This window comes from Stegodyphus dumicola, chromosome 1, assembly GCF_044657685.1.
Source record: "Stegodyphus dumicola isolate Sdum_Otavi_A_Nest chromosome 1, ASM4465768v1".
Classification (NCBI taxonomy): Eukaryota; Metazoa; Arthropoda; class Arachnida; order Araneae; family Eresidae; genus Stegodyphus; species Stegodyphus dumicola.
The window spans coordinates 272,279,202-272,295,219 of NC_140768.1; the positions used below are offsets into that span (position 1 = coordinate 272,279,202).

The 16,018-nt window shown below is 31.3% G+C and overlaps 1 protein-coding gene across 5 annotated transcripts in view; it reads right to left on the bottom strand.

Annotated features, from left to right (window-relative positions):
• Fatp1 (Fatty acid transport protein 1) overlaps positions 1-16,018 on the bottom strand; it is a 210,023-nt gene that overhangs the window by 2,282 nt on the left and 191,723 nt on the right. For all 5 annotated transcript variants that reach the window (XM_085806918.1, XM_085806927.1, XM_085806913.1 and 2 more), the window contains exons 7-11: positions 10,367-10,559; positions 9,994-10,137; positions 7,331-7,468; positions 5,251-5,415; positions 1,382-1,528 (exon numbers count right to left, since the gene is read on the bottom strand). In XM_085806918.1, the coding sequence (XP_085663044.1) occupies positions 1,382-1,528; positions 5,251-5,415; positions 7,331-7,468; positions 9,994-10,137; positions 10,367-10,559 (787 nt within the window). The remainder of the gene's footprint in view (positions 1-1,381; positions 1,529-5,250; positions 5,416-7,330; positions 7,469-9,993; positions 10,138-10,366; positions 10,560-16,018) is intronic.

Here is a 16,018-nt window from a genome sequence, read left to right on the forward strand (position 1 = left end):
TGTTTCAAACTTCTACCACATCTGCATTATTTTTTAAGAGGTTCAAAAAAGCTGTTTAAAGTGGTTATTTTTTCTCTCTCCTTTGTGATGATCTTATAGTAGTGTACGGCATTGTTAATGAATACATTTGCAACTGTTCACCTTAATTTAGATCTTGGAACGTGTCTGTGTTGCCAAGCACAGACAAGCTTTTATCATGTCTGTGCTGCCAAGCCAATCTCTGACTAGTTCATCGCTGACGGTTACAGTAAGTAAGACCATTGTGTTCTTTTCCTCCTTACCAGTATAACTCTCTTCCCATGCTTATGCATGCTTCTGTTTGAAAAGAGCTTGCAATTCTTTTTATTGGCTTGGGACTCTGCCTTTGCTTAACATGCAGAACAAACCCTTTGTACTTATGCACTACCTAAACACATATATTACATGCATAACTAAATTTGTTTTAGCATGTTAGTAATATGCACCATTATTAATAAGTGGTTCATAACGCAAAGTCAGGTTGGGACATTTTTCAGCCCATTAACAAACATTATTGACTATGAGAGAGATTCATTGTGTGAAGCATAACTGTACATGAGTATTTTAAATAATTTAAAATGATTAACCGATTTCAAATTTATTTATTTTTTTAAACATAAAATGACAATCAACACATGAAACAAAATGAAACTGTTTTAATCAAAATATTTTGTGTGACATGTTTATCAAGATAATTAATAATAAGTCTTGCTTTTCTTAATCCTGCATATCCTTTATCATGCATTTAAGATCATGTAGAGTTCCTGGTTAAGATGACATGAATACAATGCATAAAACTTATCACCAAAACAAACAAGAAAAAAAGCTTCATAATGATAAGTTTTAATAACCTAGAAGTCCAGGGGTGAAACAGCAAAACATCAAGCACACTACAGTCCCTCCAAAAGCAAGAAACTATTAAATTCTCAATGAATTCATTGGAAATGCTAATGCTGGAATCAAGTGGTTTCAGCAGATAGTGGATGAATTATCATAGTCAGCAAAACCTGATGATGAGTAATAACTAAATGAAATCAAACGAAGCAAACAGAAAACCTTTTTGCTTGCAGCCAGTATTTTCTAAAAAACATTTTCATCTGAAACATCTATTCAATCATTATGAACAATAATGCATATCAAATTTAGAAAAATGCACTTAAATCCAGGAAAGATAAATTGCTTTAAATTTCTTAAACAAATATTTAAAAAAACAAAGAAAAACCTACTTTAAATGTCACATTTGTCCTACAGTGTGTAAATACAGCTAACATAACAAATTTACAACTGACAGGTAGTGTGTGTATTTGGGAAGAAAGAATTGCTTAATCTTGAAACCGGTGAAGGGTTTAAGTTTAACACTAACCTGTAGATTCCAGTTTATCACATATTCTTATGAATTGAGGAACAGCATATGAAGGCAGAACCTTAGTAAGTTCATTCAGCAGGTGCTTCAAATCAACTGAATTTTCAGGATCACAAATGGCAGCCATGCCAGCTCGACCTTCAACATCTGAAAAAAAAATGAAAAAAAAGTATATATAAATATGAAAACTATAAAACTGACTGAAGAGCAGATCATACGAAGGAAAAAATTCATCAGATTTCTAAGCACAGTAGATATCACCACAATAAGCATTATGCTTTTTAATAATATATTCAAGTTAGAACATAAAATTTTACAAAAACAAAACATGCACAGTTAAAACAGTTAAGATTATGATTATCTATAGGTCATGATTATATGATAAGATTATGATTATATATTACACCTTATATGGTGATCAACAGACCATTGATGGACATTACTATTTTTTGTATAAATCAAAATTTTTTATTTTATGTATTTATGGTAAACTTATCAATACAGAAAACTTATGGTCAATCATTTAAGATATATTTAGTTGTGCAATTTTTTAAAACACCCTATGTATATTACTAAATAAGTTGCTATATGAAGTGCTAAATTTTTGGGTAAAATTATGCCATTTCAGATATTTTAGAGAAAAACCAGCCACAGAAAGACTAATAAATTATGAAATTGTCTGATACCTGATTACTCAGATTCGAGAATAATACTACCAATATTTTTTTAACACATCAGAGAAAAATCACTTATCAGTTAAAACTAGCTAAAAAGGCACTATTTTCAGTTCAATCAAATTACAGTTGTTGCCAGTTGACAAAAGATAATACCTCTCTTTATTTTTAACATTATAATACTATACTGGTCAAAACTGCAGAATTTAATCTGTGGTTCTGAAATGAGCAGACCGTACAAATGGTCAAAATAGGTTTGAATTCAATGGTTATCATAACTTTGCTTGATGTTTGCTCAGTGCCATAAAGTGTGACAGAGAATGACAAAAAAGGGGAGAAGTAGAATATTACGAAGGAAACGGGAAAATTTTATAATTTTATTAGAATTTCATTTTAATCCTGAGTTAAGAAGTACACTGTATACCACTCATTTAAACTCATGAAGACTTTTTACATGACACATAAATGTTAATTACAATTTTGCAGGACAACTTTCAGATTATTTGTGCATATCTATACATTAATCAGCAAACATAATGAAGACTAGAGAGTTTTTCAAACATGGTAACAGATTTTTAGTGCTGTACACTAATAAAAGGTAAAATGAAGAAATATTTTAAAAATTGCTGAACATGATATTTTAAAACCTTTGTTAATAAACAGCACTCGTAAAATTAATTCTTCACTAAGCTCATCCACCTCATTAATTATATATGAAAATATTTTTACTACATTAATGCTAATGGATTTGCATTATTACATAAAGTTTTATGATTACAGTATAGTAAGAGTAATCACAAATTACTCTTACTATACTATAATCATAAAACTTTATGTAAAATATTTACTAAAAAAATCACTAAAATGCTACTATTTATTATTTGTATTACTAATTTCTGGCAAAAAGGAAAAAAAAAAATGTGAAATAAATCACTTTTTTTCAGTCTATTTAAAGAAATTGCACTATACATACATGCATGTAGAAAAAGCTGAGGGCATAACCAAAATGCACACTAGAGTAAGATAAGAGAAAAATGTTTGATAAACACTGATCTAACTACTTGTGGATGATTAAAAATGCATTTAAGTTTTAGAACAAACAAATGTAAATGAAATGTTATTTTATTTGTGCGAGTTTAGCTGCTATGCACATGAGAATCATCTTCAGAAACTGGAACTAACTATTTTGATTGGTAGCATTTAGATGGCATAGAATTATCATTGTCATCATCATAATACTGGGCAAAATTTCCCCAGTGAGCTCAAATTCATGATTATTTTGAGAACACTAGAACACTTAAAAAAGATGACACATGCAATATTTAACAGAAATTTTTTATTAATAATTCACTTGTATTTTTTAGCATTTTAATCAGAAGAATAAATTTATTTGGTTACACAAATTAAATTACTGTTCAAAACAAAAAAGCGATACTGAAAACAAATGGGAAAATAAGCATCATTTAGAAATGAAGAAACTGGTTTGTAAATGGCATAAAGAACAATATTCATAAGAAAATATGAACAATACTATTCAGTTTAAACTTGTGTAAAAATGCCTGTCAGAACTTTTTCCACCTTTTAATGTTTACATATTCTGGAATTACGTACAATTAAATTATATGCTCTTACAGATAAAAACAATTACACTGGTCATCAAAATTAAAGGATAATTACAGAAACTGATGTCACTTCACATACCTTAGATCCTGATTTCATTAACTGTACCACAGTGTTGATTAAATCTTGTGGAATTCCACACCACTCTTCTAAATGTGCATTTCTCAGCCCCTGAAGGGTTGCGGAGGAATTTGCTCACTGAAATTTGGCACCCTAAGGCATTCTACACATGCTCAATCAGATTCAATTCACATGCTGGATAGGGTAAGTAAGCTGGACAATGCATTCGAGTGATATCTTCTGTTTGCAAGTATTCTGACACCACATATGCTTGATGAGGCTGAGTATTGTCATCAATTAGCAAAAACTCTGGGCAAACAACAGCTCTACACAGTCTAATTTGAGATTCCAATACCTCGCTCCATATCTGCAAACGGTTAAAGGACCTCCTTAAAAGTTATGCAGCTTGTGTGGCTATTTGTCACGATTCCTCCCAAAAGCATTAAACCGTGGTCACAGAAACGGGATATTTCACGGACAAGGGCATGCAAGTTGCATGTTATTCCATTCTCCAGATCAAAACACGTCTAGAACTACTGTTCAGACTATATCTGGACAATACTTGGGCCCAGTTGTTTTGGCTCCATTCGCATGATCCAAACAATATCAGTTTAAACACGTTACTCTGGAAGCTCGATTGAGTGCGACATAAATCATTGGTTTTCTTGCATACAGTCCAACCTCATTAAACCTTTGTGAAGAAGTAGAAAGGCTAATTCGAGTTCCTGTGGTAACCTGAAGGTCTAAAATCAAATCTCTTGTAGTCGCTTCATGGTTTCTTTAAGCCAACAACAACAACAAAAAAAAAAAAAAAAAGTCTTCTGATGCAGCTGTTGCTCTTCGTCACCTGCTTAAAAAGTGGCCCCAAATTCTTGATATGACATTTTGAGGTATATTCAAATCTTGGGTGACCTCCATTTGTGTTCGACCTTCCTCAATTCTACCAATTATTCACCACTTTTGACTTTCACTTAAATAATGCCCTTGAGCCATAACTACTGAATCCTGATCACTCTCAAAAGCTACATTCACCTTAAACAACATACAGATCGGAATTCCAACATGCATTCATTACAAACCACATTGTAAATCACCAAAATTTGCATATATCCAGTGTTAACGTATAAACGGAAGTGCAATTTTGTGTTCAGTCGTATTTAAGTAACATAAATATTTACAAATTAGGCACTAGTTGCAGCATTAACTTAGTGAGTATATTTTTTCTAATTAACCTTTCATTTTGATGACCAGTGTAATATGACATCTCCTATCCCTCTTGTTATCCCACTCCTTTCTTTCAACCTTTTTTTTATATTCCATACACAATTTTGCTTTACACTGATGTTTGGGATACTAATTTTACCATTAACAGATAACAGATATACTTAATTTTTTTAAGGTAGCCCTTATTAATCTAATCCCAATTAACTAGGAATTGACAATGCAGCAAGCAAAAAGCTAAAACAATTTAAATAAGAAGGCAACAATATAAATTTTACTAATAAATGTTTTTACCTGGAACAATTACACCATATACAACAGAATCAGTTAGACCAAGAATATTACTTATAACTCCCTCAACTTCCATTGTTGATACATTCTCACCACGCCAGCGGAAGGTATCACCAGTTCGGTCCACAAAATACAAATAACCATCCTCATCCATCATCAACATATCACCTTTGGAGATAAAAATGCACATACATTAAGTTATTTAAAATGTGAACAGAAATTAATGATACAAAGTGAATTTTTGGTTCAAGCAATTTACTCAATCAACTCCCACTGTGAGGACACCTATGCTCTCATAAAACAATTTGCATAAACTAAGTCAGCTACATTAAGAGAAACTAAAAATGGTTCGATTAATTGTTTTTGGTTGCTATGGAAGGTATGATGGTTAGCAGAAGTTAACTAGTAACAAAAGGCTTATTTCCTGCATAAGGCTCAATTGTATCCATTGTATCAATCAATCAATCAATTGTATCAATCAGTTCCTTGTGTCCTTCTAGTAGGTGGAGTACCAGCCTAACCCTGCAATACCCCCTGAATAACATTCTTGATGAGGATATGACTAAATGACGAATGAGACATTCCCAACAAATGCATTTGAGCAATTTGGAAAAAAATATTTTCTTATTTATAAAATAATTATTTCAAATGAAACGTTTTGGCACTTACATACTTTCTCACTGAGCAAGAAAGTTGGCAAAAATCCCATCAAACTTGCACCAATCATTTCAATAGAAATTTGAAGACAAAGATTACTCCTTATTTAGTCAATAGATACAAGTTACAGATATAGCACATAGAAAAATAAATGTGAATTAAAAAAAGAATATTTTATTAAATTTAAAGAAAATGAAATTCTTTTAATATTTTAACTCCCTAAACGAATAAATTCCCCTTCAATCTGAATATGAAAGATAACTCAAAATACTTTTAAATATATATTCTTCTGATTAGTGAGATTGTATTATTGATATTTTATATATGGTGCATCAATTATGGGAAAAAGGACTACATCATGAGCAAAATAGAAATACTAATATTTAAAAAATTTTGAAAATTTTATTATTATCAGTTACAAACATATATTATAAAAAGGTAGTTTTCTGTGTTAAAATATTTCTAAAATTATTTACAAAATAGTACATGTAACATGCATTTAAATGGGTTACATTTTTGTATATATATCAGAGCTGAACTAACCATTAAGGAATAGTGCTTAAAGCATCAAGGAAAGGGGGCACCAAAAAATTTCCCATTACCAATGTTAGCACGGAATGCAACTAAAATGAAGAGAGAGAAGGAATGAAGAAAATAACTAGTGTAAACATATGTGGAGATACTAGAATCTTTTAAGTGCTTAGGGCCTTTGAAGTTCTTAATCTGGCCTTGATATACATGATACACACACATGTAAAAGAAATTTTCATCATTCTTAAACAAAAAATTAAAAAATCGCAGAATACATGATTTGGTTTAAACTAAGCTACTTCTAACAATATCTGAATATCTTTGACCTGCTAAAATAATGCAAGTATTTTTGTATTGTTGATTAATAATTTATTAAACTTCCATTATTACTAAAATATAATAATAAAAATGCAATTAAATGAATGTCTTCTATTGTACTTAAATAACCTGATATAACTGCAGATATATGATTTTTTGATTAAATTGAATTTTAAATGGCAAAATCATAATAAAACAGTTTGCACTTGGTAGTTTTGACATTAGAATGATGGTTGTGTTACCCAATATTAAATTCAAAGTGTGTCGTCACATCATGCTTATACATTACGGACACTGAATTACACTACTTGGTGACTGTTTTTGTTTAAATAATGGTCTGTGGGAAAATATGTTAATACACTTATACTTACCATTTCATTACATAGTATTCCCATAACTCTCATATATTGGAAACAGATATTTATTCCACATTTTATACAGATCTTTATCATCAGAACATTCGTCTTAAAAAGTTTGTTTAATCATAGTGAAAATGCGAATGATATGAAACTACAATTGCCCACAGTATAAAATTACATACAAAATAAAGCATATATGCTCATCAAAAAATTATTACCTGACAGGAAAGCCATATCTCCCTTTTGGAAACAATCTTTTACAATTTTCTTCTTGGTTGCAGACTTATTAACATATCCATCAAACTGTCTTAATGGATCTGTTACAATTATTTTACCAACAAATTCACCTGGTTCACCTGAAAGCATAATAATTTTATATATAACACACAAAATTGTTTATATATATATATATATATATATATATATATATATATATATGTAACACATTTTTCACAAGTTTTTCCATTAAGAGAAGAATATTCTTATTTTTCATTAATCAAAAGTAAAAACTATGAAATAAATGAAATACGTGATACAGAATAGAATCAAAATGAAGTTTATTATTTATTTATTTTTTAAATATTGCATTATTTGTAAAGAAATTAATTCTGTCTCTTAAGAATGCAAAACTTGCAGTTTTCAACAGATTTAACAATTACAAGTAAGATAAACTTTAATTATCAGGATAATTAAAACCCTTAACTAAAAACTAAAACCCAATTTAAACAAATACTACTTTTTAAATACTTAATACTTTTTGTTTGTGTATCACTTTGTATCACACCTCCTTCACACAGTTACAATAAAAATAAATTTCCACAGCAATATGAATTTCTTTACGCTCCATTTTATGATATTTTTAGTTTTAAAATTTAAATTACATAAATATTACAATTAAATTAAAATTTTCATATCAAAAAAGAGGCTGTCCCCCCAAAAAAGAAAGACATTTTAGTTTTAAAGAAACAATTTCATCTATAAAAAATATCAGGTTTTGATGATAATATAATAAAAATAATTCAATGCCATAAAATACATTACTTATTTTCTGTTGGCAAGCTCACAATTAAATAAATTTTGGAATTCAGTTTTAGCTTATTTTTAGTTTATCTTCTCTGATCCTGTCCATGCCTTAGATAGGTTACAAATTCAGTTCTTATAAAACGGTAGCACAAAATAAACACCTTATATTTAATATAAAATATAGGGTTGTCGGTCTATTTTTAATACAGCACTATAAATTACAAAGAGTAAGATCTTATGATGCAAAATATAATTTCATTATCATTTATGTTATTACTTTTAATAACTATGAAAATTTTAAGTGAAACTTTATAATAATTATTCATATTATCATCATCATTCTCATTTTGAATGATGTGGCCACCAAAATAAATTAGAAAATTACACTTATTTTGAATAAAAGAAAGAGCAGAGACAAAGATTACAAATACAGTATCAGGGATGTAAATAATAGTTATTTAGCTTGGTAGAAAGAACAGAGTTATGCAGTTATAAAAATTATATAGAATAATATAATTATATAAAATATAAACACATATGATCTATTTATAATACAGAAGGTATCTCACACACCCATACACAACACACACCATAAAATTATTAACTTTCAAATTATTTAAATTATAAATCTATCAAGACAGTTGGCAAGGCTATTAATATATAAATATTGACTACAAGATGAAGGTTTTGACAATAAACTAGTCTTTTATATACTTATAAAACTGGGCTTATTACTAGGGCTTTTGACTGCCATGCATATCATGTAGTCATTTCTGAAATAAAAGTGAAGAGTTGAAATAGCCCTCTTTATGGATGAGAAATATTCTATGAAGATATTAAGAAAATAGAGATATAAAAGAGAAACAGAAATCAAAGGATGGGGAAAAAATATCATAGACAAAACATAGCTCAAGAATAGACACTGAAAAATTTCTTCTATAACAGCTCGAGAAAAAGTGATCAGTTAAAAAAAAATGCATAACTAACATATTGAGTAACATATAACAATAACATAACAAAAAAAAATGCATAACTTTTTATTTTTAGAACATGACTCTTTAGTGATGTAAAACAGGTATTTTGCCTCTAATGATAACAGCTGATCATATAAAATTCTTCGTATTTTTTTAACATATATCCTGAATTTTGATTATATAACCATTCATTATTAAGGTTGCAGTTCAGTTGCTTACATTACTAAGGTTACAGTTTTCATTTGCTCACAAAATAACATAAGGTAAAACAATAGGAAAAAATTTTAAAATTTATTTAAGTTATAATGTTATATTTTACTCTCATTTATTTTTTTAAGTATTTTTTTAAAACAACATAACAGTTTCAAAAATATTCATGCATTTATCAGTGTAATTACTATCTTTTCATTCCTAACTTTTCTATATTGCTATCAAATGAAAAATTATCTACATTATATTTTATTTAATACTTTTACTACTTACACAAGATTTATAAGAATTTTATACACTTAAAAATCTAAATAAATAATAAGGTACGAATAATTCCAGTGAAAAAATATCTTTGTAATAATGTAGAAATAGTATGTAACAAGAACAAATTCATTAATACACTGATACGAATGAATGCATGTATAGTAAGAAATATTTTGATGACTTTAAACAAAATATATCTTAATTTATCTTTGATAAACTTACCCAGATTTTCAGAATTATATTTTCTACAGTAGTGCTCCTACAACAACTATACTTAAACATGATCCCTACCCCCCCAAAAAAATCATCTACTTTCAGACATTTGTACAGAATGCTTACTGAACACTTCAGTTACTCTTTGTTTAAGATTAAATACACTTTTGATAAATAATTATGTAAAAATTCATTACCTGGTTCACATCGTATACATAAGCCTTTTTCATCTCTTATGGGTTCTCCAGTACTGGGTTCAACTTTTATAAGGCTGACAGGATATATTGTTGGAATTATTCTGGACATAAAACCAACTGCTCCTATTTTGTTATCAATATTGACTAGGAAATAAAAATATTAAATTACTTCTGAATAATAGCATCTCTTAAAAGCTGGCTCTAGGTGAACTGTAAAAAGCCTGACAGTTACTAAACAAAAAATGGTATGCAATTATAAATTCATATTAGGCAATTAAGAGTAAATGATATATATTGTATTTTTAAAATCAGTAATATAAAAAACCTTGAAAAGCTTAAAATAAACTTTAATAACAATAAAGGGAATACTTACTGACATTGGCATTTCCTTCTGTAGATCCATACAATTCTCCAATATTTGCTATGTTAAATCTGTCTACAAACTTTCTCCAAATTTGAGGACGTAATCCATTGCCAAACATCAATCGAACTTGGTGATTCCTCTCTTGAGGATTTTCAGGTTGAGCAAGAAGATACCTGCATAATTCACCAATATACTGAGCAACCTGAAAAGTAATTACTAATATAAATTCTGTACATTACTTAGCCTTCGCTCCTTGATAACTGCATTAGAGGAGGTTTCAGTTTTTCATATTAAACTCTCACTTTCCACTTTCAAGAATTCTAGACTACTGAAATCCGAATATTTCTCTAACTTTACTTAATCTTCATTAGTTACAATATCAGCTTAAAATTACTGAGTAACAATGTGATATTTTATTGGATGAAACAAGATTATATTGGACAAAGCAAATGTGTGCCTGCTACATCAAAACAATAAAGTGATAAAAAAAGCGGGGGAGTTTTTGAACTTTTATTGATCCTTTATGTTTTCATTGCAAATATTTGATGACATGCCGAAAATATATTAACTAAATTTCAAAGAAAAAGTATGCCTTCATCTTATGACTATCTACAGTGTAGCCAGAAAGTCCCTTTACACCTAAACTAAATGTGTGTAACAGTGTAAGATGATAAGATATTTAAGATTCACATTCTGATCATTGATATGGCAATTGTGCTCCTCATGTAAATTTCAACATGATTGTTGCATAACTGTCACATCACTGCCCATGAAAGAGAATAAAGTCTGTACATTAACCAGTTCATTGTCTTGCCTTCCTGTGCTTAATGAACGAAGGCAGATACCAGTGACTTGACCTTTGAGGAGCACTTAGTAACAAATGCGTGGGTACATGGAATGGAAGCATAACAAAAATATGACACAGGTGATGGATAGGTTTTGTGAACAGTTCATTAAAGAGCAACCATGTCATCAAACTTAAATCACATGGGAGAAGAAAGCTTTTTGTATGGGAGGTGCTATAAAATGAAGAAAATTCAGGAAAATTTCAGAAATTCAATTCGAGAGTCAAATTATTGCAACAACTGCAATAAAAAAAAACCTCATCTCTCCTTACAATAGATTTTAATAAAATTCATTACAATAATCTGTAAATTATTCTATTAATATACATAATATGAAGATTTTTTCTAGTATTGTGGGAAACGTTATGTCATGATATTCCCTAATCTCCTACTGTGTGACGTATGCATTGCGTCAGCATGTGTTTCCCGCCTTCGGAAGAAGACGAGGATTAACTGGCAAGCGGAGCAGACGTTGCTCGATCGCTCGTATACTATCTTCATTAATTGTAATCCTATTATAATCTATATTTGTAAATAGTAATAAATGTGTGTTATCAACTATGGTCGTTGCCTTTTCCCACATTTTGGGGGCTCGACCGTGCCTTTTGTGCATGCGTTATAATCGAACCCTAGACACCAGCAATCACTAAAGACGTTCAGAAAGCTAACAAAGGCAAAACGTTCCTTTATGACGATTTAATATTCTTCTTCAAGCTAGATGACGTATGTGAATGAAGACGTGCCTTTATGACGATTTAATATTCTTCTTCAAGCTAGACGATGTATGTGAATGAAGACGCGCCTTTATGACGATTTAATATTCTTCAACCTGGACGACATATGTGAATGATGTTACATGCTACTTGTCCATTCTTCTGATTTTGGACGTTAAATCGAAATTCGATTTTGGATTACATTGGATTGGCCAAGATAAATATTGGATTATAAGGACTGCCCCAAAGTTAGGTAGGCCCATTTTTCCCTGATTCATTCATAATTTATTAGTATTACGATTTTAAGCTGTGTTTATACTGTTTAATTCTCATTCATACATACCCTATTTCATATTCATATTGTCCTATTTTACTGTTTAAAGAACTATGGCCCTAAAATTAGGTGATATCCCATTGATAGCGAATTCTCTTAAATATGGCACAACACGAGTTATTAAATTATTTAATACCGTGCTCGGATATTCCAATTTTGATCATTCTTCGCGAAAGCAATGCGAAATTTTGCTGCGTTCCCGGACAGTTTCGATTTGGCAAAACATAAAGAACTTCTATTAAAAGATTTCTCTTCATCAGATTTTATATCAGTGGCGAATTTATTGCATTTGGAAGCTTCCACTAATAAAGATGTTTTATGTGAAAAAATGTTTCATGCGCTCACTAATCTGACAGATTTTCACAATTCCCTAGATGTTAGTTTTTTATCCGATGACGATCACTTAATTTCAAACACCGACAGTGCACCGACGCCTGTAGGTCTAAGTTCTTCTGTTCCCCCTTCCCCTCCCTCCACGGCGCCAAGCCCAAATTGCGTTGTTTCTTCTGACGCGGAAGTAATAAATTTGAATTCGAGTCGCTCCGGTGTTTATATGACGGAGAACACCGAGATGAGTCATGACTTATGGTTTATTTTGAGAGATCTTTCAAACACTTGCAGAAACTTTTCAGGCAATGATTCCTATTCAGTCCGTGCTTTTTTAGATGATTAGATAGAGGATAATTTCCAATTATTCCCAAATCTTACCGACCAGCAAAAATTAGTTTTTGCGAAAAGACTTGTTGTGGGTACTGCTAAAACTTTTTTGTTTTCACAACGGAATCTCAATTCATACGACATGTTTAAAACAGTATTACTTAATGAGTTTTCCGATAAAATTACTTCTATTGAAATTCATAAACAACTCGAAAGAAGAAAAATGCGCTCGAATGAAAGCTCTTTGCAATATTTTATCGCAATGCGCGAAATTGCGAATTTTTATTAAACTGTGAGCATTATAGGTCCTCCTGAGTTTGGACAGATTACACCTGAGAACTTTCTAATATTTTTTTCCTCATATCAACTTTTTAATTCATTTTGTCATACTAATGTTCTTTTTGTTTTTAGTTAACTGCTGTGGTGTTTAATCTTTTTTTTTTTTTTTTTTTTTTTTGCTCCATTTGTGTAAGTATCCTCAGCTTTGTATCTACAGATTTTTTTTTTCATACCTATGTTACTATATTATAATAATTTTTTTTAATTTGATGATATACTATGTTGCTTCAGGCGAGGTCGCCTGTCCGGTCATGATGGCCGAATGTGGGAAACGTTATGTCATGATATTCCCTAATCTCCTACTGTGTGACGTATGCATTGCGTCAGCATGTGTTTCCCGCCTTCGGAAGAAGACGAGGATTAACTGGCGAGCAGAGCAGACGTCGCTCGATCGCTCGTATACCATCTTCATTAATTGTAATCCTAATATAATCTATATTTGTAAATAGTAATAAATGTGTGTTATCAACTATGGTCGTTGCCTTTCCCCACAGTATAGTATTAATATTGTTACGAAATGTAAAGGCGTGGTAAGATGGCTTCCCCGCAAAGCAGTTTTAGGGTTGCCATAAAGTGACAAAGGAAGGCAGGGTTGCCACATTTGATGAGAAATCCCCCATTTGGTGACAAAATTGGCGATATGCCATGGACGGATGGAGAACCTTCTGAAACAAATTCTTACGGGTTTAACCCAGAATGTTCTCGAACACCAGCCGAATGCTATATAAACCCTGCGGGTCCGCAGTGTGAGAGTGCCTGAGCCTCATCGAGAAGACGAGTCAGTGTGTGCCTCGTCTAGTGTGTCTCATCTAGTTAGTCTGTGCAGAGACGATCGAGTTAACAGCTGGCCAGTACCAAATAGTGAGTCATCGAGTGCAGCACGAGTTGTAGCGTGGAGAGTCTCAAGAGTACGTGGAGTTTCGAGAACGACCGAGCAGAGTCGGGAGCCGGCCAGTACCAAATAGTGAGTCATCGAGAGCAGCACGAGTTGTAGCGTGGAGAGTCTCAAGAGTACATGGAGTTTCGAGAACGACCGAGCAGAGTCGGGAGCTGTACTCTGGAGCTTTGCAGTAGAAGCTGTCTCCACCTTATAGCCTGATAACCTGAAGGCTGTGTCGCTTATGGTTCCAGCGAGAGTATAGTAGATCTTCGACGACTGTAAAACGTGACTTTGTAGCTGTCCTGATTAATACCGGCCAATAAAGTGTGTTTCGATATTCCATCAAGTACTGTCATCGTAATTCACTCCAAATCAACGCGAACTCCGTGCGAGCGTGAAGGAAGAAAACAACATAACAATTGGTATCAGAAAATAACGTAATAATTGATGTCAGAAGGAAAAGAAAAACGTAACAATATATTTTGTTTGTAATACAAAGTTATAATTTATTAAATCTTAAACTGTTGATTACTGGTGTCAGATGCATCAGAATGAGAAATCCATTGTCAGTCATTGATGACAGAAGTAGTTTGAGCAAAGGTTTATCATCAGTCACTGGTAATTGATGTAATGCATTAAGGCTATTATGAAAAACAATTAGTAATTTTACCAAGGTTTAATTTCTAAAAATGATAATATAAGCACCCAAATAGAAAGCAACCAGTAATATTAAATTGAAAATACGGAAAATATTTAATATATTTAAAAGTTAAATAACCTAACCGATATAATTTAAAATTGGTATCAATGAAAATAAAATGACAAAATATGATAATGAAAAATTATATAAATATTTTTAATGGAGAAATTTTTTGTATGGCTATTTCAAATCCTGTAGTTAAGGACATAGAAGAACTTTTCATAATATAATGGATGACTAGAACTGAAGCAGGGAGACTCTAAGATATGCTTTTAAGACATTTTTTAAATAAATGAATGCACCTTTAATCTTTGCACTGTTAAATAAATGAATGCACTGAAGCAGGGAGATCTTAAGATACGTTTTCCAGGTTTGTAGCCCAGAAGGGTTATGAACTTCGTTTTGGCATTTTTCTTTGAAAATATTAACTATCAGTTCACTTTTCATTTCAAATTGTTGCCACCAAATATTACCACCCTGTGTTATATTTAAAGAAATTAAATCACAAAGAATCTGCACAAATGTATGTATGTTTCTCGCGTTGTGATAAAACAATGGTACCTAGAGCCATCAAATTTTGAATAATGTAATCTTTCACCAAATATGGCATTTGTAAGCCCTAATTTGGAATTTTAAATTCGTTTTATTATCGATTCATACTTTGTAACACTCCAATAAATTTTTTATTAACACACTTGATGATTTCAACGCAAGCAATGGCAAAGCTGCACCCGGTGGGGGGAAATTTTTATCTCCAGTATGCGAGACTGTGTATCAGAAACTGTAAAGATATGCTCATTTTAAAATTATTTTGCAATATTGCTGTTGAATTGAATTTTACGGTTTAAGTGCAAAGAACATATAAATAAAGGTAACATACAAACGGTTAAAAAACTGTCCCTTTGGATGTAATGTAAAATCTGAAAGCTTTCAGTTTATTTATTTATTTAACCCTGCAATGGAGGGGCCGGTGTACAGAGTACGCCAATCCCATCTTTTGGGCTGTAATTTTTAGACAACCTCTTCCTGAGCTTCCTCCCTTCCTCTATCCTCCTAGAAAGATTCCATGAGTGCAATGCACCTGGTATTTCTGGTCAGTCTGGTTTTCGACTTCCTTCCAAAAACAGTTATTGTGAACATGTCGCGTAGGCGAACGCAGTACGCCGCTCCTCCAAGTATGTACAGAAAGAATA